The sequence below is a fragment of the Stomoxys calcitrans genome, chromosome 2, assembly GCF_963082655.1.
Source record: "Stomoxys calcitrans chromosome 2, idStoCalc2.1, whole genome shotgun sequence".
Lineage (NCBI taxonomy): Eukaryota > Metazoa > Arthropoda > Insecta > Diptera > Muscidae > Stomoxys > Stomoxys calcitrans.
The window spans coordinates 155,405,440-155,431,960 of record NC_081553.1 but is presented as its reverse complement, the minus strand read 5'-3'; the positions used below and the strand labels follow the sequence as shown (position 1 = coordinate 155,431,960).

General features: G+C 40.9%; 1 protein-coding gene and 1 long non-coding RNA gene across 7 annotated transcripts in view; one reads left to right on the top strand and one right to left on the bottom strand.

The window, feature by feature from the left end:
- On the bottom strand, positions 1-25,847 carry LOC106093317 (uncharacterized). The gene is made up of 3 exons (XR_001222331.2): positions 25,749-25,847; positions 1,092-1,161; positions 1-1,019 (listed from the first exon to the last, which is right to left on the bottom strand). It is a non-coding gene; the product is annotated as an uncharacterized LOC106093317 (long non-coding RNA).
- A 447-nt stretch (positions 25,848-26,294) lies between these two features.
- The window catches only part of LOC106088362 (protein O-mannosyl-transferase 2), a 135,006-nt gene continuing 134,779 nt past the window's right edge, over positions 26,295-26,521 (top strand). For 2 of the 6 annotated variants that reach the window (XM_059364112.1, XM_059364108.1), the window contains exon 1: positions 26,295-26,416. In XM_059364112.1, coding sequence (XP_059220095.1) covers positions 26,397-26,416 — 20 coding nt within the window. In that variant the 5' untranslated portion in view covers positions 26,295-26,396. Of the gene's footprint in view, positions 26,472-26,521 lie in introns of all 6 variants that reach the window. The other 4 variants (XM_059364111.1, XM_059364110.1, XM_059364109.1 and 1 more) reach the window with 2 other exon arrangements.

The window sequence follows — 26,521 nt, the reverse complement described above, 5'->3', positions numbered from 1 at the left end:
CTGGCAAAGGCTTTTGGAAAGTTGTGTTTATTTAACTCATGCCAACGAAAATACTGCAAAATCTAATTACTTTTACAAATAAAAGCCGAATTCGTTTTTAAAAATAGCTTTGTGTTTCATTAATTATTTCTTTCGAAGGGGTGGGTTTTGGTTGAAATTGCAACAACATATATGAATCTGAGTAGTGTCCACACACTCACATTTGTGTGTAAACATGTACGTAAGCAGCTGATAAAATGGTTGGTGCCATATGAATTTTTATATGTAAATGACAACATTTTGGGCAAAGAAACCAAAAAAATCAAATGTGGTAACCTTGTCAAACCACCGAAAGAACCATTTAGGGAAATTTTTCCAAAAAAAAACCTAGTACTAGCCTCAACAAAGTACGCAACATATTTTTACGTAACCAGTTAAAGTTTGAGGAAAGCGGACAAACTTTCAATGAATGCTGTCCGATTCAAATTTAAGTAATTAGTAAATCGGACTGCACTCATTGATATGTGAGAAGTTTGCCCCTGTTCATGGGCGAAATTTGCAGTAGGACAATAACGGATATGGGTAAACCACGACCCCTGTCTGAACGACAGTAGGACAGTTGGTTTTGTGTTGTCATTTGGCCCCTCAGAGGAAGTTCTGGCTGGGAAGTACGCCATGATGGGACAAATGACAACACAGGCAACTGGCCCAAGAAGGAAAATCTTTCTTTTTCCTTTTGGCAGTGCAGCAACCCGGAGGTGAGCAAGCGAGAGCATGATTAAGTCTAAACGAGCCGAAAAAAATAGCTAGCTGAGTGGAAAGTGCGGTATTGTGATATTGAGACAAAAAGAAAAATTACAGCGGGTGCTATTATATCCTTAGAACCAAAATGATGGGCAATATGAAAAAGACACCTTCTTTAATAGCTAATCGTGATGAACCTCATGAACTCATTTATTTTTAATTTATGGTCCTTGCCAGTAGAAAGAGCTCTCTCTAGGCAGGTGTTCAGTGTCGTCCTTTTTGGCATTGAAAATGGCCTAAAAAGAAAAAAAGAATAAGAGTACACTATATTATACCCTTTTTTTGTTTTTGAAACAACTAATACTTACATTAAACATTACGACGGACGGAGAGTAAGCGTCCAATTGGGGCTAAACTTCATAGTTGGCGGCAGGAGCCCTGAAATAGATAAGAATGCAGATCCCATTAGTTCCATAGAGTAAACATTTAAACGTTTTCGTCCGATATGAATGATTTACAATTAAATTTAATTTCTGTATGCTAAGGCCAAATAATGTATTTTTTTTTTGGTATGACCGGATTGGCAACAGATTGTTTTCTGCTAAATGGAATTGCAATTAATGGATTTATACATTTTAAATGAATTTTAGTTATGGAGGCATTTTATAGCAAATAAATGCTTTCTTGATAAATGTTTACAACGTTTAATGAAACTCATGGGTTTCTTTGAGATCATGTAGATCTAGGGGATAAAGTAGATGTAGATAGGAAGGGGATAAAATGAAGAGGTAGGTACAGGGCAACAGATTGGAAAGTTGCTATAGTGGAGCTCTTGCTCCAGAGGGAGGGCTACACCTTGCCATAGGACCAGGCGAGAAGGCATTCCAACAGGCAGGTATGGTGTCTCCTTTTTTTGGTTAAACATTAGATATTTCGTTTCTTTTTCGGGCCAAACATACCTTTTTTAGATAAGCCTGGCATGTAAAACTTTTGTTCCTGATAAGTGATACGCTTGCGCAAAAACCATCCCTTCGGCGAGCACTAGCCGCGCATACGCCACCATGCCAGCACAGCGACAAGTGGTCAGAAAATAAGTGGAAATCTTTGGACCAGGACAGGACAGCTACTCAAAAATTATTCACCATACTATACGTCATATTTTTACAAGCCCTACTACTTTGCTACCAAACGGCACACAGCCTAATTGTAGAACTTCAGTGAAATCTACTCTCCTTTCTGATATTGACCTTAATAAGGCTCTATTTGGCAATCCCATCAAATGTTCCACCACACACATTTATGTTAGTAACTTAGATTATTTGTGTGGTTATTTTAAAAAAATTAAAGCTTTTATTGAAAAGACAATGAACGAATGAAAATGCGACTAAAACTCATTTTTATCATGTTGGTTTAAGTAGAAAAACATTGCAGTGCACGCTTTTTATGAATGTTATATTTCACATATTTTTTGCACTAGTTTTGAACAAAACAACAACAAAATACCATATTTTTTTAAAACATAATTATATGAAAAAGAACTATTGAGAACAACAGTAAGATGGGTCCAAGAACCTTTGCTAATGTCACTACGGACAGTTGGGTGATGGCAGCTGTCGACAAGGGAGAAGAACAGTGCTGCATACCTAGGAATAATTGGAGTGGGATAGTCAATGGACTGTCATCAGTAAACTCCGATGTCCTTGTGAAATATCCTGGATCTCCTCCAGTTTTTGACAATGATGTCTGTTATCGAGACCTATACATTGCCTTCGGCATTTAACACTCAAATGGAATGTATCGTTGTGCGCTAAAAAAGATTGGTAAGATCTGGCTAGGTACGGCACTAGATTTAGTCAAGAAGGAAAATATTCCTTCTCGACCAATGGCGCATGCTCCCTCAGATCCTGAAGCGATAATTGGAAGACTAAGGGAATGTAATCCCAATCTTTCAATCACCGACTGGAAGTGTGGTAGATTGGATGAGGCTGATGGTGACCGGAGACATGCAGGATTCGTACTTAACTCCGGCTGTCTCGCAGACCTCAACAAGTCTGAAGGGGATGTATCGTACGGATTCAACAAGTTGAAACTGAATGTCTATAGAAGCGGTGGGGTTGGGGAATCAGGAGACGACTCAGCAACTGTTGCTTAACACTTGTCTGTGGAACTATCGACCACATTGCTAAAGTCTGGTGGATTGCAGGAGTCTGAAAATCCCCCTGCCACAATCGAGATATCCATCGAAACGGGACCAGACAAGACCTGTGTGGGTGGTTCACAAGGTTGAACTGGGCTCAAAATGTGCGCCAGCGGGAAATCAGAAAGTACTTCGACAGCAGCAGTTAGTGAAGCATCTAAGGAGAAATCGTCCACACCGCAAGTGCCCAGTGATCTGAGGAAGAGTGGTTCCACAGCTTTCTCACTTGCCCCTGGATGCGTACGGAAGCTCAGCATGACAAGTTCTATCGAATCTTGTGAGCATTAACTCTTGGTGGAGTCAGAAGACAAGGCTAACACAACAGTGGTAGAAGTTTTGAATCCACTATTGTAAGGCCGCTTCGGCGGCACTAAAGGTTGTCCCGATGGCTGGGAGATTTGACGTGGTTCTTATCTAGGAACCATGGGTGTGTGGAGGAATGGTACGTGGACTAAGAATTCCGGAATTAAACTTCTCAAGGGTACGGGGAATGGGAGACACAGAGCCTGTATTCTTGCAAAGAGTAGTCTAAATGTTTTTCTTCTTCCGTCGCTAAGCACTGAAGATTTAGGGAAGTGTTGGATGACCACAGCTTCTCAGATCATCGTTATATTAGTTTTAGCCTTGGAGAAAATACTGAAGTAGTGGTCCCTCGGCTAAACAGAAAAAAAGGCGGATTGGGATACATTTCGGCACCACTATCCCTTCTAGACTAGAAAAGGATGTGGAAACTACGGAAAGGAGAAAAGGATGTGGAAACTCGCTTGTGTCAGCATGCCCTAGTGCCATGCCCAAAGGGGGAAACAGCGACCGTCATGGTGGACCCCGGAGCTGGTTGGTCTAAGTAAGGACTGCAGAAAAATCTTCAATAGAGCAAAAGCCACAAGAGCACCACACGATTGGGACATCTATAAGGCTGAGCTAAGAAAATTTAAGGGCGAGCTTAGAAAGGCTCAGAACAAATCGTGGGTGGAATTTTGCAGCTCCGTGAAGGATACATCTGAGGTCTCTAGGCTATGGAAAATTCTGTCCTCGAGACCTATTACGGTGGGGTATATCCAGAAGTCAGAGAATGTATGGACAATGTCTAGTGAGATAACACTAAAACTACTTATTGATACACATTTCCTGGGAAATTCTCCAACGGACAACGTGGTGCCAGAATAGCTTGCCACTGATATGCACTCGTCGGAGGCCATTGGGAAAATTGTGTCCGAGCTGAAAATCCTTTGGGCGATAAGAAGTTTCGACTCCTTTAAGTCGCCAGGCCCTGATGATGTTTCACCGGTTGAATTACAATGTAAACCCGACGTCAATCATGAAGGAGTTGGAGTTTCTAGTTTCTATACCGTAAGTAAGTTTATTAATAACTTACTTACTAAAAGATGCATTACGCAGGCTTGGGATTTGTGGGTCTAAAAAGATGGGTCAGCAGAGGAACACCTCAAGTTGGTGTACTGTCTCCTCTACTTTGTAATAGAGCGATATATATTTATACAGGGTGGCTGATGAAAGCCGCTACCAAAAAAAAATGTAATAACTTTTTTTCTATTTAATAATAATAATTTAATAATTAATTTAATTAATTAATTAATTAATTTAATTAATAATAATTTAATAATTAATTTAATAATTTAATTTAACATGAATAAAAGAAAAATGTATTCCATACACCGAAAAAAAAATGTAGCAATATTCATCATTGTAGCAATATTCATCAGCCACCCTGTATATATATATCTGGAAGAAAAAAGCGTAAAAGTGGTCGCGAATGCTGATGACGTGGCAATTGCGTTAGGGGAAGTTTCTCAGTACTCTAAGAGATGTACTTCAGGAAGCTCTACGTGCAACAGCAAAGTAGGCTACCGAAAGTGGTCTGGGTATAAATCCTTGCAAGACAAAAGTAGTTTTTTTCTTCAGGAGATACAAGTTGCGTACAGTGGAACCTGTCTCCTTGGGTGGAGAAAATTTTCCACTTACAGAAAGCGCAAAATACCTGGGTGTTTTGCTGGACAAGTAATTGAACTTTAAATCCAACATTTTGGAAAGGACAAGAAAGGCCACTCTTGCCCTTTACACCTGCAAGAGGATAATTGGTAAAAGATGAGGATTTGGTATATACTGCAGTTGTCAGACCTATAATGCTATATAGTGTTGTGGTCTGGCGGCGCTTCAAAAGCCCAACTTATTTTCAATACTCAACCGGATCCAAAGGATGACTTGTTTGTGCATCACAGCCGCACTGAGGACGACACCATCTGATGCACTGAATTTAATGCTACTTCTTATGCCTCTGCCCCCCAAATTGCAGCGACCACTGCCATGAGGTTAAGACAGCTTTCTCATTGGTCATGTGGCGGCTACGGACACTGTGTTATCCTTGATACAATATCCGATGTTCCAGGCAATGTGGATTACACCCTACCTGAGTCGCTTTTTGATAAAAATTACTGTACCACGTTTCCTGATAGAACCGGTTGGAACTACGATAGCCCTGGTAACAGAAGTTACATAGACTTCTATACGGATGGTTCCAAACTAAACGACCAGGTGGGCTTTGGGGTGTACTCTGAAGATCTAGAACTGGTCATATCGGAGAGGTTACTCGACCACTGCGGTGTGTATCAAGCAGAGATCCTTGCAATTAAGGAAGTGGTGGAATGGCTAAGATATAATGTCATTACGACGATTGGCATAAATATCTTCTCAGACAGCCAGGCAGCCATTAAATCCCTGGAGAACGTATTTCTGAACACAGAAACCGCCCTCGACTGTCGCAGATCTCTCAACGAGATGGCTGAACAAAATTCACCTGTTCTGGGTGCCGGGCCACAGGGATATCCCATGGAATTTTAAAGCAAACGAGCTTGCGAGACTAGGAACTACCCTACACATTGAATGAAAGATAGTCACAAAGAGGGGGCTGTGAGCATTCCAAAACTATGTGGCCTAATCTAAACTTGAAGAGGTTTACCGCTTTGCTGTCATTGGCTAGAACAGACGTCTCAGACATTGTGTCCGTCAGGTCACTGTCTAATCGGAAAACATGCTGACAGGCTGAAGGTTGCTAGCAACGACTATTGGAGAAGCTGTGGTATCACAATGGCTGAAAACGTCTAAGTGAGTCTGATGGCAGACTGCCTCTTAAAGCTAATCTAACCTAGGCAGAGGTCTGTGCCATTGCAGTGGCCGCAAGGGAAATTGTGGGATTTACTGCCCTCGAAACTCAAAATTTATGTGGACAGTATGGCGGCGCTCAAGGCCTTAGGGTCGTGGATGGTGAGGTCGAGATGCGTGGCGAATTGTTTGGAATTCCTGGATAGGCTCCAGTCACACGATGTGACGCTGGCATGGGTTCCTGGGCATAAATATCTTCTCAGTCAGCCAGGCAGCCATTAAATCCCTGGAGAACGTATTTCTGAACACAGAAACCGCCCTCGACTGTCGCAGATCTCTCAACGAGATGGCTGAACAAATTCACCTGTTCTGGGTGCCGGGCCACATGGATATCCCAGGGAATTGTAAAGCAGAAGAGCTTGCGAGACTAGAAACTACCTTACACACTCCTGGGACACTGGAGTTTTCAGGACCAGGCCCGAAGGGCAACGAATGATAGATGGTCACAAAGAGGGGGCTGTGAACATTCCAAAACTATGTGACCTCATCTAGACTTGAAGAGGTCTACTGTTTTGCTGTCATTGGCTAAAACAGACGTCTTAGTCATTGTGTCCGTCAAGACAGGTCACTCCTAATCGGAAAACATGCTGACGGACATCGAGGAAGAAGAGAATATAGAACACCTTCTGTGTGTGTGTGTCCCGCACTAGCAGTCAGAAGGAGTTCCACTTTAGGTTCTCATTTCTTTGAGAACCTGTCTGATTTAGCGGATGTGAACATTCGCAAGTTATTTGGGTTTTTAAAGCGATCTGGGTGGTTCAACGGTAGGGACTAGAAGGCATCTTCCTTCTTCTGTTCCTGTGGTATCACAATGGACGAAAACGTCTAAGTGAGGTGATGGCAGACTGCCACTTTAACCTAAACTACATGAAATTTTGTATTAACTCAATCTTAAATTCATATTACACTAGGATTAATTGTATTGATGTGCTCCTTTTAAGCCATTAGCTTATAAAGGGCATTTATTTATTTCACATGTTTTTAGCTTATACGTTTTTTTATATAGAGTTTGACAGTTTTTTCGCGTGAAAAGCGTAATAGAGTACCAACCAAGATATATTTATTTACAGGTAGTGGCAGTTGCCCAAAAACAAAATATTGAGTGCACTATCTGTCAAAATCAGTGGTTAGTGCAACTCTAATTTTGTGTATGTTACTAGTTCGCGTCATTTTTCGTTGTTTGTTTATTAGAGGTTCTTTACTATAACACACACATACAACCAAAACTCGTTGACAGATAGCGCACTTCGCGAGAACAAATTGTATTCAGCTGTATACGGTACACTATCTGGTAATTATGTCATGGTCTGTACTTTACACAAAATCCAGCCTAAAAGCCATAAATAGACTTCGTTCAAAAAATGCGTATACAAAATTAAAGGAAAGATCAACACCTTTAACTTAGTATACCACACATATTCCAGAAACTTAGAAACAGGAAGGCAGGAAACTGAATCCAGTGTGGAAGCTATATATGGACATCATCCAACAAAGTGCTTACACCAAATTAAAGGGGAGATCAACAACTTTAATTTGCTATACCACAGTTACCCCAGAACTGTTTTACGTAGCACAATCCTTCCGGATTTCTGCTTACAAACTTTACTTTTAGGTCAGGACACTTAATCCAGTTTGGAAGCCATTAATGAGTTCTTTCAATAAATTGCTTGCTCCAAATTAAAGTAGTTATCAGCAGCTTTAATTTGGTGCACCACATACCCCAGAAATGTTTTTCGTAGAACAATCCTTCAAGATTTTGGAAATTCAGTCTATAGGCCATAAAAGGACTTCGTTCAAAAAAGTGAGTATACCAAATTAAAGGGGAGATCAGTACCTTTTATTTGGTGTACAACACATATCCTTGAATTGTTTTTCGTAGAACAATCTTTTCGAATTTTTATTTAGGAGGGCATCACAGATACTGTTGTTGATAACTATACAGGGTGACATAATATTTAAAATAAATTTCTCATGAACCTATATTTCAGATTGGAATGAAAAACGGCGGGTACATATTGTACGCATTGGAAATTTATTTCGACTTCATTGAATAGGTAAGGTTAGGTTGAAAAGAGAGATATTAATCTGCCTCATGCCACTATGGACATACACCTAAGCCAGTAATCGGATTATTGTGCGCACTAAAAATTATAAAGTAACCTCTAAAAAGAAAATTTTAAGTAAGGAATGCTACTTACAAAATACCACTCATCTAAGTTGGTTCATGTCTGCTATTGTGTCTCCACCTAAGTGTGTTGGTTTACGTCTGGTATGGTCCTAACGTTGCTCTTTTTCTCCATAGCAGTCCACCAAACTACTGAGCCGTTAGTAAGTATTGGTCTAATCACGCCTCTGTTGAGCAAGTGTATCTTCTGTGCCTTCATATTCAGGCCCCATTTCGAACCTACGGCCGTCTACATAGTGCGCAACATCTGTGAGCCTTCTCAGTACGCTCCTCCTCCTCCTTCCAATTAAGTTTCCTATCCAAGATCATACCTAAGTATTTGACCTTGTCAGATATCGAAATCGTTCTATTGAGGAAAGGTGGTGCGTTGAATTGGTTCAGTTTCGTCTTCCTCGTGAACAGGTAGATTTATGTCTTCTCTAGGTTAACATTGAGACACCTAAGTCTAACCCATTCGTACGCCATATGCATGACCCTTCCGGCCCTTCTGCATAGCTCGTTCGGATCCTTGCCCCTTAGAAGTTCTATAACATCGTTTGCGTAGCAAACGGGTTCAAATCCCTCTTCAGACAGCATCCATAATAGGTCATTTATGGTGTCACCCATAGGAGTGGCCATAAAATGCCCCCCTGTGGCGTCCTCTGTGCCACTTTCTCCCTTATATTTATGCCATGGGACACATAATTTATCCATCTGTTCCTTAACATATGGTTTATTTAGTCTCAAAGGAACGGGTCCACCCGGTACTGGTCTAAGTATTGGGTCAGTGTGTCGCTCCGCACATTGTTAAAAGCCCCCTCGATGTCAATGCATATCGCCAGTGTGTACCTTTTGGCATCGAAGGATTCTTCTATTTTATGCACAACCTCGTGCAGTGCAGTCCACCGACTTTCCCTGGACATAGATATGCTATTTGTATTTGAGCAGTTCGCTGGATATCCTAATCTTCATCATGGTGTTCACAATATGTTTCATGATTTTGAGTAGAAAGGACGTAAGGTGTCGCATAATTTGTCTTGCCAGGCTTGGGTATAAACACCACCCTTGCCACCTTCCAGGCTTTCGGAGTATATACAAGTCCTAGCCACACTGTGAAAATTTTGACCAGAAGGCGCCAGATAGTCTGCCTCTTTCTGTAGTAACGCCGGAAATATACCATCAGATGCAGGTCTCTACATGTCCTCCGTTATCTCTGCTCTCACTCCCATGTCGTCTACTAAAGTTTCAGCTTGGACATGGATTTTTGATTTTGATTGAGAAGATTTATGTCTTCTTAGGTTAACATTGAGACACCTAAGTCTAACCCATTCGTACGCCATATGCATGACCCTTCCGGCCCTTCTGCATAGCTCGTTCGGATCCTTGCCCCTTAGAAGTACTATAACATCGTTTGCGTAGCAAACGGGTTCAAATCCCTCTTCAGACAGCATCCATAATAGGTCATTTATGGTGTCACCCATAGGAGTGGCCATAAAATGCCCCCCTGTGGCGTCCTCTGTGCCACTTTCTCCCTTATATTTATGCCATGGGACACATAATTTATCCATCTGTTCCTTAACATATGGTTTATTTAGTTTCTAAGGAACGGGTCCACCCGGTACTGGTCTAAGTATTGGGTCAGTGTGTCGCTCCGCACATTGTTAAAAGCCCCCTCGATGTCAATGCATATCGCCAGTGTGTACCTTTTGGCATCGAAGGATTCTTCTATTTTATGCACAACCTCGTGCAGTGCAGTCCACCGACTTTCCCTGGACATAGATATGCTATTTGTATTTGAGCAGTTCGCTGGATATCCTAATCTTCATCATGGTGTCCACAATATGTTTCATGGTTTTGAGTAGAAAGGACGTAAGGTGTCGCATAATTTGTCTTGCCAGGCTTGGGTATAAACACCACCCTTGCCACCTTCCAGGCTTTCGGAGTATATACAAGTCCTAGCCACACTGTGAAAATGTTGACCAGAAGGCGCCAGATAGTCTGCCTCTTTCTGTAGTAACGCCGGAAATATACCATCAGATGCAGGTCTCTACATGTCCTCCGTTATCTCTGCTCTCACTCCCATGTCGTCTACTAAAGTTTCAGCTTGGACATGGATTTTTGAGAGAAACTTTTTTATCTTGGCAGTCTCATTAACGCTATCGACCTGTTCGCAGAAAAGCTTCCAGGAGGCACGTTTTGCCGCTCTGGTAATCTTATTTTAGTTCTTGAGCCGTTTGTAATACACCTCCCAATAACATTACGCTTTTTTACGACGTGCTCTGTTACCAATATTGGGAATCTCCCCGGTCTTCCAGGGTTCTTCTTGGGCCTTCCTTTGCCGAAGAGGACAACTATCTTCGAAGGAAGATAGCGCAATCGTAATCCAGTTGACATTTTCGACAATGTCTTCTATATTTGGACAATCTTCTGAGTAGCCTTCCGAATTTTGTCCAGGGTTAGAATAGCACGGCACTGGCCGTGCGATGATGTAGCGATGGTCAGAGAAAGAGTGCTCCATGGAGACCCTCCAATCCTGAACCTCCTCCTACAATAAATTAAGCTAATATGAATCTTCCCTTGCTGATTTTCTCCATCAGAGCGTGTTTACCATTCTCGCTGGATTACCTCAATCATTGGTCCTCCAGTAAATGGACATCTTGGGGGTAGGTGATGATCTCATCGTCTGCTCCCTGTTCTTTAGACTGGTTCCCAGGTTAGTGGCGGCTGGCGACGAGCGTCGGATCATGGAGCAAGCGGCTCGCCACAACGAGGGATACATGCAATCCCACAAAACCATGCGGTTGGGGCGCTGGGCCAGTAACCCGCCCCCGGAAAACATAGAACTACTATGAAAAACAAAGGAAGAGTAAAAACGGACCCCCCCAACGTTGACGACCCATGCAAACTAAAAAAGGTATACGCGCTGGCGGATGTATTAGAGAAGTACAAGGCAGATATTACCGCCTTACAGGAAGTGCGATGGACTGGGAATGGCGTCACTACAACACCAAACGGTGACGAACTATACTATAGCTGCCATAACACGAGGCATGAATTTGGCCGTGGATTTGTGGTTAGTCGGAGACTGAAACACCTAGTCTCCAGCTTTACTCCGGTGGATGAAAGGCTAGCCACAATCCGCATAAAAGCCAAATTCTTCAATATCAGCCTTATTTGTGCCCATGCCCCGACGGAAGACAAAGATGAGCAGACCAAGGATATTTTCTACGAGCGCCTAGAGAGAGAATATGACCGCTGCCCCGCCCATGATATTAAAATCGTTCTGGGAGATTTTAATGCGAAAATAGGGAAGGAAGACAAATTTGGTCCAACAGTCGGAAAGTTTAGCCTCCACGAGATAACGTCCAGTAATGGGTTGAGGCTGATAGAGTTCGCCGCGGCAAAAAACATGGTAGTTAGTAGTACCAGATTTCAACATAAAAATATCCACAAAACCACATGGCTGTCACCCGATCAAAACACGAGAAATCAAATTGATCACGTTGTGATAGATGGAAGGCATTCATCCAGCGTGTTAGAGGTACGACCGATCCGTGGAGCGAATATAGATTCAGATCATTACCTTTACATAGCTTGGTCGCATAAAAAAGTAGTCTGACGATATCAGCTGTTGGTAATGTCGCGCGTATATGGCGTGTTTACACAAAGCGCATATACTGCATTATCGACACTAAATACCCACTGATAGCCGTTAACTATGAATATGAGCGAGGACATAACCCCAAGAAACAGTATTGGTTCGCTGAGAGTAAGCAAGCTCCAGCAATTAGAAAAGGCAAACGCCGAGCTGTCAGCGAGAAGCCAAAAATATGAAAGATTGTGCTTTCAACTTCAAAAAGATGTCGAAACCCTGAAAGGGCAAATTAATCAAAACCAATGTTCTGAGTCGTTTCAAACAGACGAAGAAGAACTTGCAAATGAAGTTGGCCGTTTTGAGAACCACCAACAAAATATTGCCGAAAGCATTGTAACAACCCCAAATCCAACAGGTGAATGGCAAACAGTCCAAAAGAATAAACGACATAGAGAAAGTCCAAACCAATCTAATGCCAACAAAAAGCAAGCTACAGTAGACGAATACTGGCTTGGAAAAAGTAATCCAGCTTCTGAAAATCAATTTGCAATTCTGGATAGCCAGGCAATGAGTTCAAATTTACAAACTGATGCTAATTCAAATTTACTTGAACATTCCAAACCACCACCAATCTTTGTGGATAAGGTTGGAAATATTCAGCCATTGATGTCGCTTCTTTCCCAATGCGTACCAAATCAATACGAAATCAAGTCTCTTCGTAATGATCAGATAAAAATAATGTCAAAGACCCATGAAACATACAAAGTAATTGTTGAAGAACTTCAAAAAAAGGATACAGAATTCCATACCTACAAACCGAAAAATGAAAGAGGGTTCAAAGTGATTCTCAAAAATATTCATCCAACTGTAGATGTGGAAGAACTGAAGGATGAGCTTCTGAAAGAAGGTCACGAAGCCACCAATGTATGGAATATTAAGAATAGATATTCTAAAAAACCACTACCATTATTCGAAATAACGTTATCCACGAAACCAAACAATAAAAATATTTTTTCTGTCACAAGACTTATGAATACTATTGTTAAATTTGAAGCACCTCGTCCAAAGAAAACCATACCACAATGCGCAAACTGTCAACAATATGGCCATACTAAAACTTATTGCAGAAAAAAATCTGTTTGTATCAAATGTGCTGGTAGTCATGACTCAAAGTCTTGTGTACGTAAAAATTGGGCTAGCGAAGTGAAATGTGCCCTATGTGAAGGAAACCACCCAGCAAACTATAAAGGTTGCAACATTTATAAACAACTTTTTCAAAAACACTTTCCAACTCAAAGAACAAATAGAGAAAGACAAGCCATAACTTCCCAAGCAATCACAGAACAATCAAATCTAACAGCTCCAGCTTCATACTCCAATGCTGTCACCAACTCCACAAACGTCCAAAATATTATAAACCAGAACCCTACTCTTCAATCTCACTCCCAACACCCACAAAGCCAGCCAACACTACAACAACAACCTATATGTAACCCTAATGTCTCCAACATTAAGGAAATGCTTACCAGCCTCAATGCTCTAATGCAGCAAATGACCAGCCTTATTTTGAATGTTACTGCTCAACTTTCACAGATTACCATATGAGTCAACTCAACATAGTTTTCTGGAATGCAAATGGCTTGTCAAACCATATATTAGAAGTAAAGGAATTCCTAAGAACAAGACAGATAGATGTAATGCTAATTTGTGAGACACACTTTACACAAAAATCTCATCTTTTAATTCCACAATATGATTTTTATCATGTAAATCACCCTGACAGCAAAGCAAGAGGAGGATCGGGGATCCTAATAAGAAAAACCATAAAACATCACCAAGGAACACATTATTGCGCGCAAGAGATACAAGCAACTAACATTATAGTAGAAGACTGGCTTGGACCATTAACCATCTCCTCAATTTACTGCCCACCGAAACATAACATTAAAAAAGATTTATACATTAGTTTCTTCAGATCACTTGGAAACAAATTCTTAGCTTGTGGTGACTACAATGCTAAACATCCTCTATGGGGCTCCCGACTTACATCTCCAAAGGGAAAACAACTGTTTTACGCCATCAAAGAACTGAACTTGAACGTTAAATCCTCTGGTACCCCAACATATTGGCCCACTGATGTAAATAAAACCCCAGATCTAATTGATTTTTGTGTCTCAAAGGGTATCCCCGAAGGATCACAAAATTGCACATCGATCTGTGAACTCTCTTCCGACCATTCACCGGTTCTCCTTACCGTGCATTGCAAATATATAATACAGGACCAAAAATGTACATTACACAATAAGAAAACCAATTGGCACTATTTTCGGTATCTTTTAAGTACGAATCTAAGTGAGAACATTCCTCTTAAAACAGACGAAGATTTAGTAGATGCAGTGGAACATCTAGTCCGCAATATTCAACTAGCGTCATGGAATGCAACACCTCAGAAAAGTTTCTCCATAAATCACACTACTCCAACAAACGTCTTGAAAAAACTTTTCATTAAACGGAAAGCGAAGAAAACGTGGCAAAGAACGCGATCTCCTGATGATAAGAGGAAACTAAACAAAGCAACAGCCGAACTCAAACTTCTTCTACAGAATATACAAAATGAAAATTTTGAAAAAAATATTCAGGGTCTTGGTCCAAACAAGTCTACAGATTATTCCCTGTGGAAAGTGACCAAATCTATCAAGAGATACCCAAAAATAAATCACCCAATAAGAAAACCCGATAGTTCTTGGACAAAGAGTAACTTAGAAAAAGCAACTACATTTGCAAACCACTTATTTGATGTATTTACCCCAAATACAAATGAAGTTGTACCAGAAAATATTAAAAAAATCCTAGATGAAACCCACCAACTTGATCTGCCCATTAAAAAATTTTCGAAGGCTGAAGTTATTAAAGTTATCAACACCCTTAAAGCAAATAAAGCACCTGGTTATGATTTGATTACACCAACTATCTTAAAAGAACTTCCTGCAAATGCTTTAAATTTATTGACCTACATATACAACGCATGCTTGACTCGATGCTTTGTACCCCCGCAATGGAAGGTTGCGCAAATAACAATGATTCAAAAACCTGGCAAACCCACAGACCAAGTAAAGTCTTATCGTCCAATTAGTCTGCTGTCTGTACTTTCCAAAGTTCTTGAAATTCTATTTTTAAAGCGATTAACGCCAATTGTAAATCAAAAAGAACTTATCCCTGACCATCAATTTGGGTTCAGGAAAAATCACGGCACAATAGAACAAATCCATCGTCTGGTTGAAACAATACACAACGCGTTTGAATCCAAAGAATTTTGTACAGCTGCATTCCTGGATATATCGCAAGCATTTGATAAGGTATGGCACGAGGGCTTACTTTACAAAATAAAAAAGCTGTTACCAATCAATTTTTATCTGTTTATTAAATCGTATATTAACGATCGGCATTTTTATGTTCAAGAAGCCGGTGAAGCAAGTACCATCAAGAATATTCGTGCCGGTGTACCACAAGGTAGTGTACTTGGTCCACTGCTATATCTCTTATTTACAGCTGACCTTCCACGATCACAGAATGCTGTGATCGGGACTTTCGCTGATGATACAGCGGTATTAGCTGTCAGTAAAGATGCACAAAAAGCGAGTAATGCCCTCCAAAAGTACTTAAACACGTTATCGGTATGGCTACGTGAATGGCGTATAAAAGCCAATGAGTCAAAATCTACCCAAGTTACATATACATTGAAACATGCCACATGTCCCCCTGTTCAATTGAACCAAATTGAGATCCCACAGAAAGATGAAGCCCTATATCTTGGAATTTATCTAGATAGAAAACTTAAATGGAAGAAACACATCCAAACTAAAAGAAAGGCTCTCGATATTCAACTGAGAAAAATGAAATACCTAATTGGATACCGCTCGAAACTCTCTTTGGAAAACAAAATCCTCATATACAAATGCATATTAAAACCAATCTGGACATATGGCATCCAATTATGGGGGACCGCCTCAAATACCAATATAAAATTACTGCAACAGTTTCAATCTAAAGTACTAAGAATAATTACAAATGCCACAACATACGTTACCAACGAACGCCTACATAAGGATCTAAACATAAAAACAGTAAAGGAAGAGATTTCATCGCAATTAATGTCATATAAATTAAGAATTGACGACCATCCAAACCCCCTAGCGGCCAACTTAATGTCAAATCGGGAAACTTTTACAAGGCTAAAACGAAAAGCACCACAAGATCTAATCGCATAAATAAAATCTTTGTATAAATATTGTTCCTCAAACTGAAATTTATGTATGTATATGTTAAATGGATTGACCACTGGGTTAATACCATCTAAAAGAAATTTAAAACACCAGAATAATGTTAAATATCAATGTTAGATAGATCGCATTAATAAAAATTACAAAAAAAAAAAAAAAAAAAAAAAGATCATTACCTTATTGCAGCAAAGGTTCCCACCCGTTTGAACATGACGAGGAAAGTACGATCTGACACTGCACGGAAGCTGGATATTGAAAAGCTGCAGACACAACAAATGGCAGCGGCATACTCCACTAGACTGACCCAACTGCTTGATGAAAGCACTCCTTGTTCCGATGATATAATGGCGCAGTGGCAAACAATTGCCCACTCCATGGAAAATGCCGTGAAATCCGTACTTGGGTACCGGAAAAAAACCCATGGTACGAACAAGAGTGTCGAGATGCTACTGAAGCCAAGAATGCGGCTTCTAGAGCAACCCTGCAATCAGTAGCAACGCGCCAGATGAAGGAGAGGTATCGGAAGAAAAGAAGAGAGGAGAAACGTCTATTCCGCAGAAAGAAAAAAGAAATGGAAAGACGTGAGTGCAAACGAATTGAGATGTACAGGAGCCAGAATGAAGTCCGGAAATTCTACCAAAGAATTAAACACCAAACCGATGGCTTTGGTGCAGGCACATCCTCCTGCAGGGACAAAGAAGGAAATCTGGTAGCTAACACAGATAACATGCTCAGGATATGGAAAGAACATTTTACCCAACTGCTAGTGTCCGATGTTGGCGGCGAAGAGGATACCGCAGAACCAATCCCTGATGATGGTATAGAATGTTTACCTCCTAGTCAGAATGAGGTCCAAGTAGCTGTAACCCGACTAAAGAACAACAAGGCAGCAGGAGCCGACGGATTACCCGCTGAACTATTTAAGACCGGAGGCGACACGCCGATAAGGCGTATGCATCAGCTTATCGGTTCAATCTGGCTAGAAGAACGCATACCCGATGATTGGAACCTCAGCATACTATGTCCCGTACACAAGAAAGGAGACAAGACGGAATGTGCCAACTACAGAGGAATAAGTCTCCTCCCCATCGCATACAAGATACTCTCGAGCGTACTGTGTGAAAGATTAAAACCTAAAGTCAATGAGATAATTGGGCCCTATCAATGCGGCTTTAGACCAGGTAAATCTACCCTAAACCAGATATTCACACTGCGCCAAATCCTGGAAAAGACCCGAGAAATACAAATCAACACCTATCACCTCTTTGTTGACTACAAAGCCGCCTTCGATACTCCTTTACGTTCAAAGGTATTTCAAGCCATGTCTGAGTTTGGTATCCATGCAAAATTAATAAGACTCTGCAGGATGACACTTGCTGATACGCGTTCCTCAGTAAGAATAGGAAAGAATCTCTCCGAACCATTTAATACTAAACGAGGTTTCAGACAAGGAGACAGCCTATCGTGTGATCTCTTTAATATCCTGCTGGAGAAGATTATACCAGATGCAGAAGTGAATAGATATGGCACACTAATCACAAGAGAACACATGCTACTCGCCTATGCCGACGATATCGATATCATAGGTCGGTCACCGGAAGTAGTAACTGCAGCCTTTGAAAGAATCGAAAGAGAGTCAGTGAAAATGGGTCTGGCAGTAAATGGAGATAAGACGAAATGGATGGTTTCCACTCCCTAAAAGCCTTGCACATCCGCGCAGATAAAGAACATGGAGAAAGTTGGGAACCACAACTTTGATATAGTCAGTAACTTTATCTACCTCGGCACCGCCGTAACCGAAACGAATGACATCAATTTTGAGATAAAGCGTAGAATAATACTGGCAAACAGATGCTACTTTGGACTAAGTAAGCAGTTTAGAAACAAAGCCACCTCTCGACAGACGAAGACTACACTTTACAAGACACTGATACTACCCGTGCTGTTATATGGTTCTGAAGCATGGGTACTTGTGAAATCAGATGAGGCAGTGCTTGGAGTATTTGAGAGAAAGATTCTTCGTAAAATATATGGACCAGTTTGCGTTAACGGAGAATATAGGCGACGTATGAACCACGAGCTGTATGAGCTGTATGACGACGATAGCATAGTTACACGCATGTTGTCAGAATGGATGAAGAAGCTCCAGCAAAGAAGTCTTTTGAAGGCAAACACGGTGGTACACGCAAATTGGAAAGACCAAAAGCCCGATGGAAACATCAAGTTGTGGGAGACACCTTGAAACTTGGTGTCAGAGATTTTAGAATGAGCGTAGAAGATCGAGGCGCTTGGAACACTATTCTACGTTCGGCTAATGGAAGAAATATTCTGTCAGAGCCAATTAAAGTAAAGTAACATAGGCCAGTATTCCGAATCTTTAAGTCTTTGATGGGTCCGTCGTCGGGGTCCTGTTTGTTAGGCTTTGTTGGGTCTCTCGCCACTGCACTGCCTGATATTTTAGTATTAGGTTCTTTGCTTATTCTAGTCTTGCCGACATTGAGAGAGGCGGTGATTGTCTCGTCGTCAGCCCACTGGTATTGAGTCACTCACCTGCCTGAGATTTCTGACTATCCGAGTCTTCCCAATCTTGAAAAAGACAGCCTTGATCCCGTAGTGCGCCATGCCTTTAGTCTTAGCCAAACTTGTCACGGAGACTTGATCAATGCTAACAACAAAGAGTGTTCCTTCATCCTTCTCCTCCCTGTGGAAGACCTCCCACTTCTCTGCGATCAAACCTTCGTTCTGCTTGCCCAAGAATCCCAACATACGTTCCGTTCATTGAATAAATATCCAATGTTTTCACGTTTTTTACATCACATAATAATTTTATTTGTACATAGAATCGCTTAGGTAGGACAAATGCAAAGCATCGAATCACGAAGCGTATCTTCCCTTTAATTTGGCATACACGCTTGTTTGAACGAAGTTCAGACTGGATGTAGTGTCCTGCCCTAAAGTTTCAAAATAGAAATCTGCAAAGGTTGTTCTACGATAAACGGTTCTGTGATATGTATAGTACATCAAATTGAGCACTTCTTTGAACGTAGTCCACTTATGGCTTTCACAGTGGATCATAAAGGGGAGATCAATACCTTTAATTTGGCATAGCACACTTACCCCAGAACTGTTTTTCGTAGAACAAAACTACTTTAGTTATATTTAGAAACTGATGGGCAGGAAACAAAATTCAGTCTGGGAGCCATAAATGAACTTCGTTCAAAAAAGATCGTACATCAAATTCAATATCAATACCTTTAATTTGGTATACCACACATATTCCAGAACTATTTTTCGTAGAACAATCCTAAAGGGGAGATCAATACCTTTAATTTGGTATACCACACATATCCCAGAACTGTTTTTCGTAGAACAAACCTTCCAAATTTCTAATTTGAAACGGGAGGGCAGGATACAAAATCCAGTCTAGATGCCATAAATGAACTATGTTTAAAAAAGTGCGGATACCAAATGAAAAAGGAGATCAGTACCTTTTGTATGGTATACCCCACATAAATATAGAACTGTTTCTAATTTCTATTCTGAAACTGGTGGGCAGCAAATTTAAACCTATTTTTACTAGAAGTCCAGTACGCAGCCCTAGTCAAATTTTCGCTCGCAAACATTTTGCCAATAAAAAAAATATTTTTTTTCCGTGCAAGCCTAGATCGTTAAAATTTAAATTCAATAAACTATTTATTAATTTTTATGGCATGCAATTTACATCATAACATGCCAAATAATGGCTGAAACTGTGTTGCTTTTTACCGGTAAAAATGATGTTTTCCCCGGTTACTTTTTTGAAACACTACAAAAATCTCAATGATAACATAAAACTTTGTTCTACGAAAAACAGTTCTGGGGTAAGTGTATAACATCAAATTAAATGTACTGATCTCCCCTTTCATTTGGTATGCGCACTTTTTTGAACGAAGTTTATTTATGGCTTCCAGGGTGGATTTAGTGTCTAGCTCTCCAGTTTCAAAATAGAAATCTGGAAGGATTGTTCTACGAAAAACAGTTCTGGGGTATGTACCGTACACCAAATTAAAGGTGTCGATTTCCCCTTTAATTTGGTACACGGGATTGTTTTAAAGAAGTCCATTTATGGCTTCCAGGCTGCATTTAGAGTTCTGCCCTCCAGTTTCGAAATAGAACACTTGAACGTTTGTTCCACGAAAAACAGTTCTGGGTTAAGTGAAGTATTCCAAATTAAAGGTATTGATCTCCCCTTTAATTTCGAATGCGCACTTTTTTGAAACAAGTCCTTTCATTTAAATCCTCCAAAATAAAGGTATTTATCTCACTTTTAATTTGATCTGCGCACTTTTTTGAACGAGCTTCATTTAAGTTCGCCAGAATGGAATTAGTTTGTTTACAGCTTAATATTCTAGCGACAGTCGCTATAAACAGTTGATAATTTCCGTACATGCTGAATTATTTGGGTTAGTTTCTCCCTGTATTTCTGCCATCTTGCGTGTTATCGTTGGTAACTTCACGAAATCAACTGTACAACCCTGTAGTTATGGTGGCGCAAATTCCCACCATGGCTGAATTAAGAAGGTTGGCTCACTTGCCCAGCTAATGGACTTGTCCAACTCCAGAGTTGTTTCCAAATCCCACTAGAACGTCAAATTCTTCGTTGGGTTTTTAAATTTTTTTTCACATTTTAATTTATAATTTAAACGTTTCTAATAATAAATCTATATATATTTAAGGTAGATCCACATGATGGGATCTACCTTAAATGATTTGAATTATCTCTGCGATAACAGCCCAAAACGTATTGCTTAAACAGCATGTAGTTGTGTCTTCGCACTGATACGATCTTTGTCTCTTGGCGGAGGTGGCGCACACGAGAACTGAGGAGACAACCCGTCGCAGTTCGAAGGGCGGCATTCTGACAGATCTGAGTATTACTCCACACTGGCTCTGCATAACTTACCACAGACCGGTCAATTGCTTTGTACGTGGTCAACAAAGTTTCTTTGTCAGCACATCAAGTGCTGTCGGCAGATGACTTCAGGACCTTGTTTCTGCTTTTGACTTTACCGCAAATTGCTGTGGCATGAGGGGAGAATATATATTTTGGACACTTGATGATCGGAATCATTTCTCCATCGACCATCACTTTCAGCTCAGTATTCACCTCACGCGTATTTGAAGGGAAAAATATGGCTGAAGATTTGGTGGCAAATATCTTCTGATCTCTTGCAGCGAAATATGAGGCTAGTTCGTTGAGGTAAACGTTCAACCTATCGCATATGTCATCAATGGGTCGGGGGCCTGATACCACAATCGTCCGCATATGACACGATTTCTATGCCGTCTGGGGAGTAGAATGGAGTACAGGTAGAGGTTAATGAGTGCGGGAGATATCACCCCGCCTTGGGGAACTCCCTGTTTCACTCTACGCAGCTTCGACTTCTTATACCTAAATTGCACAAAAGACATGATAATTCGCGACCCAGCGTTTCAGACATGGCTGGAGGGACGTGTTGGCGATATCGAATGCCTTCGATTGGTCCAGTGCCACTAGGAACGTCCTTGTTTGCAAAGCAGTTGTTGTGCTATGCAGTCCTCGAAATCCATGCTGATGCTCCGCGATGGAAATTCTCCTACGAGGCTCGGGAGAAGTAATGCCTCATGCGTCTTGGCTACAGGTAAAGGGAGGGAGATCGGTCTGTACGACTCCTCCAAACTGGGGTCCTTTCCAGGCTTTAGTAGCGGGAACTATAAGAGTGTTCAAAAACAGGACAGTAGTAAGGTAGTCAACTCCAGGTGAATCCAGATTCTACAGCATCAGTGTAGAGATTCCGTAGGGGCCCAACGCCTTAGTTGATTTGGCGCCACAGATGACTTTCGTAACTTCGCACACGGTAAATTGTGATGGCTGTCCATTTGCTCGAAGACCACGGATACGGCGAGTGGCTCTCCTTCTTGCTCTGCCATTCTCGGGATGCACAATAAATTGACGGTTGAACAATCTGGCACATTTCTTTGGATTAGTCACGGCTACGACGCCAAAAGTGCCTGAGGTCCTGTCATCCCGTCTACCGGGGTTCGAGAGTGACTTAACAGTAGACCACAGCTTGACTAAACCGCTATCTAAGTTACATTGCTCCCAGTGTTCCAGTCACAAATTCCGGCTATGTTCGTTGACTACCATGTTTATTTCCAGATTCAGCTCACTAATTCCGGGGTTAGTGGGGTCCGTACAACGAATCCCATCACTCTCGTCTGCGAGCACCACTGCCTGATACATGATACACGTCATCTGTTTAACTCCCCAGCCAGACCCACTCGACTCAGACCCAGATCCCTCTGGACGCAACCCCATCTTAGTCGCAGAATTCCTGGATCTTGACACTCAACAGAATCAAGCAGACGAAAGATAAAACCCAACAAACTGCTACAACAACAACCACTGCCTGCAATGGGAATTTGGGCCGCACTTGGCACGAAGCGAGCAGCTGCTGCGTTAATGATGTCTCGGAATTTCCTCTCGGCAACTAGCACATTTGAGGAGGTGTCAGTTCACGGAAGCGGCGATTGGTGTACTCTCTGAAGCCAGCCTAATCGGCCTTCTTCAGAGGTTATGAAGTCGGGTGGTCAGTCGATGGTGAGAATTATGGGGAGGTGGTCTGACCCCAATGACATGACGGCTTGCCAGGATACGTCGCTCAGAAGATCAGGGAATGCAAAGGAAATGTCTGGTGAGCTACTACACTTCCTCGTAATCCTAGTGGAGGCATCCTTATTTACCGTGCAAAACGTGGAGCCTTCAATCTGCTCTGCCAGAGCTATGCCCTGCTGGTCGTTACCTAGGGGAGAATGCTATGAAATGTGATGTGTTGTTGATGTCGTTGTTGTTGTATTCACATTTTCATGTGGAGGTGGCTATCTTCGTCAAGCACCTGTAGGTGAGCAAGCTCGTTCCGGTCGAAAGAAACGATCGCCGCGGGACAATCAGCTGTATCGAGCAGATTGGCACAGATTGTACAAATACTGAGTATTTGCACAAGAGCCGGTGCCGGTGATACTCGATATGACAAGGCGTGTTATTGACGCCTTTAAAACCCCAATAACCAACATGTTCCCGCGGCGATTGGTCTTTTGGACCGGAACGGTGATGCTCATCTTAAGGAGCTAGATGAGGATCGCCACCTTCACATATAGACATGTTGTCAACAACAACATTTAAAAATATTACTTAAAATTTTTTTAAAGTTAAAAATGCCACAGCCTTTGTGTTTCGTTTCCATTGCTCTTCTTCCAACATCTTTTTGAATGCTGGCGGATGATAGCAATTTTTCGAACAATCTAATTCGATATATAAGGTGTTTGGAAATTTCTTTCGATATTTCAAACCGTGAGGTTTTCTAAACTCCCTGAGCCATAGAAATATATTTAAATATAAAGGGTGATTTTTTTGAGGTTAGGATTTTTATGCATTAGTATTTGACAGATCACGTGGGATTTCAGAAATGGTGTCAAAGAGAAAGATGCTCAGTATGCTTTGACATTTCATCATGAATAGACTTACTAACGAGCAACGCTTGCAAATCATTGAATTTTATTACCAAAATCAGTGTTCGGTTCGAAATGTGTTCAAATTTTGACAAATTTTGTTCAGCGATGAGGCTCATTTCTGGTTGAATGGCTACGTAAATAAGCAAAATTGCCGCATTTGGAGTGAATAGCAACCAGAAGCCGTTCAAGAACTGCCCATGCATCCCGAAAAATGCACTGTTTGGTGTGGTTTGTACGCTGGTGGAATCATTGGACCGTATTTTTTCAAAGATGCTGTTGGACGCAACGTTACGGTGAATGAACACATTTCGAACCGAACACTGATTTTGGTAATAAAATTCAATGATTTGCAAGCGTTGCTCGTTAGTAAGTCTATTCATGATGAAATGTCAAAGCATACTGAGCATCTTTCTCTTTGACACCATGTCTGAAATCCCACGTGATCTGTCAAATACTAATGCATGAAAATCCTAACCTCAAAAAAATCACCCTTTAGTTGCCATACATACCGATCTGAAAGTCAAAACATTCGTGTTTGTTACTCGATTTCCCTGACAATTGAAATTGTGAGTTGTATCGAATATCGTGAGTTGTATCGAATATTCGGTTCGAATATGACTCAGATTGGACCCTAATGCTGCCATATAGACCGATCGTCAATTTAGGGTTTTAAGCCCATAAAAGGCGAATAAATAACCGGTGGGACTTGTATAAGAATTTTGGGCATCTAAGCCAAATATGATCCAAATCGGCCCATATTTGGGTTTAACTGAGGATACAGTAGAAATAATAGATATAATACTATAGTGTTTGTTTTAATTGTCAAAACAGAGGGCGCAATTTTTAACTCAATTATTATGATTAGGAAATTCTAATAAGAATGCGAAATAAATCTATGAGTTTTTGCTTAGACCGTCAATTATTACCACATCAGTTTGTTACTATATTTGTGGTCCTTGGAGAACGACCGCCTTCCATTGCACCCGAAGAAATCGACCTCCCCCGGCAAACCAGAGTGGTTCTGGCTCAATTACGTTCCGGCAGATGCAGCCGCCTCAATTCCCACAGAGCTAGGATTGATGCCGACGTGCAAGATGTATGTCCCGATTGTAACCAGGGACCGCACGATACACGTCACCTGTTTAACTGCCCGGCCAGACCCAGATCCCTGTGGACGCACCCCATCTTAGTCGCAGAGTTCCTGGGTCTTGACACTCAACAGAATCATGCAGACGAAAGATAGAACACAGTAAACTGTTACAACAACAACAACTATATTTACCTTTCCTTTCATTTGGGTGGGAACCCTAGGCAGCCCAACAGAACAATGGATACCAAATTTTTGTTCTTAGGTTAAATAAGAATATATCAGCTTGCACCACCCATTTCAGAGATCTGGCGTTTTTGAAAATTAGGGTAATAAGGAGTCCTTTTTGGGGGTGGGTTGGCCACTCATTTTGCCTTTAATATGGATATAAATTTCGTGCTCTACTCCAAAATACCTTCAATTAGAGTCCCATATTGCCATAGTTGGTGGATATGTGCGGTTTGGGGGGCCCAACATATGGCCTTAAAATTGGATACCTGATTGATTCATTTTCTACGCCCAAATACTGTTCATTTCAGTCCCATATTGACATGAAGGATCAATTGACTTTATCTTTACTTTATCACGTAAAAACTTCTCCCCATAGACGTGACGCACAGCGGCACGCCGTTCGGAAACAGCTTTAAAAAGGAGGCCACTTATCATTGAGCTTAAACATGAATCGGACAGTACTCATTGATATGTGAGAAGACTGCCCCTGTTCCTTAATGGATTGTTCATGGCCAAATTTGCAATTTGCATTTGCAGATACTTGGATACAAATTCTATTGTCATATTCCTAACCAACTCCTAACTACTTTTCACTTGAGTCCCATACAGCCATGATCGGCTAATATGACCATTTGGAAGTTTTTTATGTCATATTCGTAATACCTTTTATCTTATTAACATGAACTCTATTGTCCGTTTGAAAGAGTTGTTTGGGTTGAAGCGTCTCCCTGAACGCAAGTTTTAGTGTCATATTCGTATTTTACCTTTCATTTGATACCCATATAGTCCCGATTAGTCCACTTTAGATTTTAGATGGTGTTTTTGGATTTTTTCACTTTCAGTAAAAGTCTTTCTTTTACGCAGTAAAAGTCGACTTCGTCTTCTCGATTTTTTTTACATAAAAAGTCGATTTATCGATTAGTCGAAAGTCGACTTTCAGCATTCCTATAGATGAATTTTCCCTCTCTCCAAAAAATGCCAACCACGAACAACGTTTTCTTTTGTTTGTCATCTAAGAGAAGAAAAGGAATTGGGGGAACATAAAAACCGTAGAAAAACACAAGTAAATCAAAAAAGAAACTAACAAGAAAGTTGAAAAGTGTTTTTTAAACTGATTTAAAGTTTAAAAGCAAAAAAAATGTCCACAATCGATTGAAAACAAGCTAAATCATATTCGTTGATCATACACAGTTTCTCTTGAAATTCTCTCTTCTCTTAATTTTCTTTGTTTATTTCTAGTGCTTGTACTTGGTGCTTCTTAAAAGAGTCGATGGCTTATCTATATCCATTTACTGTCTGTGGTTTGAAAAAAAAATTGTTTCATTGCGAACCAAATGCAAGAAATACGAATTCAGCGTGAATTAAGACTTTTAAATCGTTGGCATTTTGATTTTAGATAGTTGTATGAATGAATGTCAAGGAGGATTGTTCGGTAAGTTTGTTGGGATAAAGAAAACGCCGAAAATGGTTATAAATGTGGAGAAATTGTGAGTTCCTTCGAAAATCAAAAGACTTAAGACACATGTTTACAGTTGCA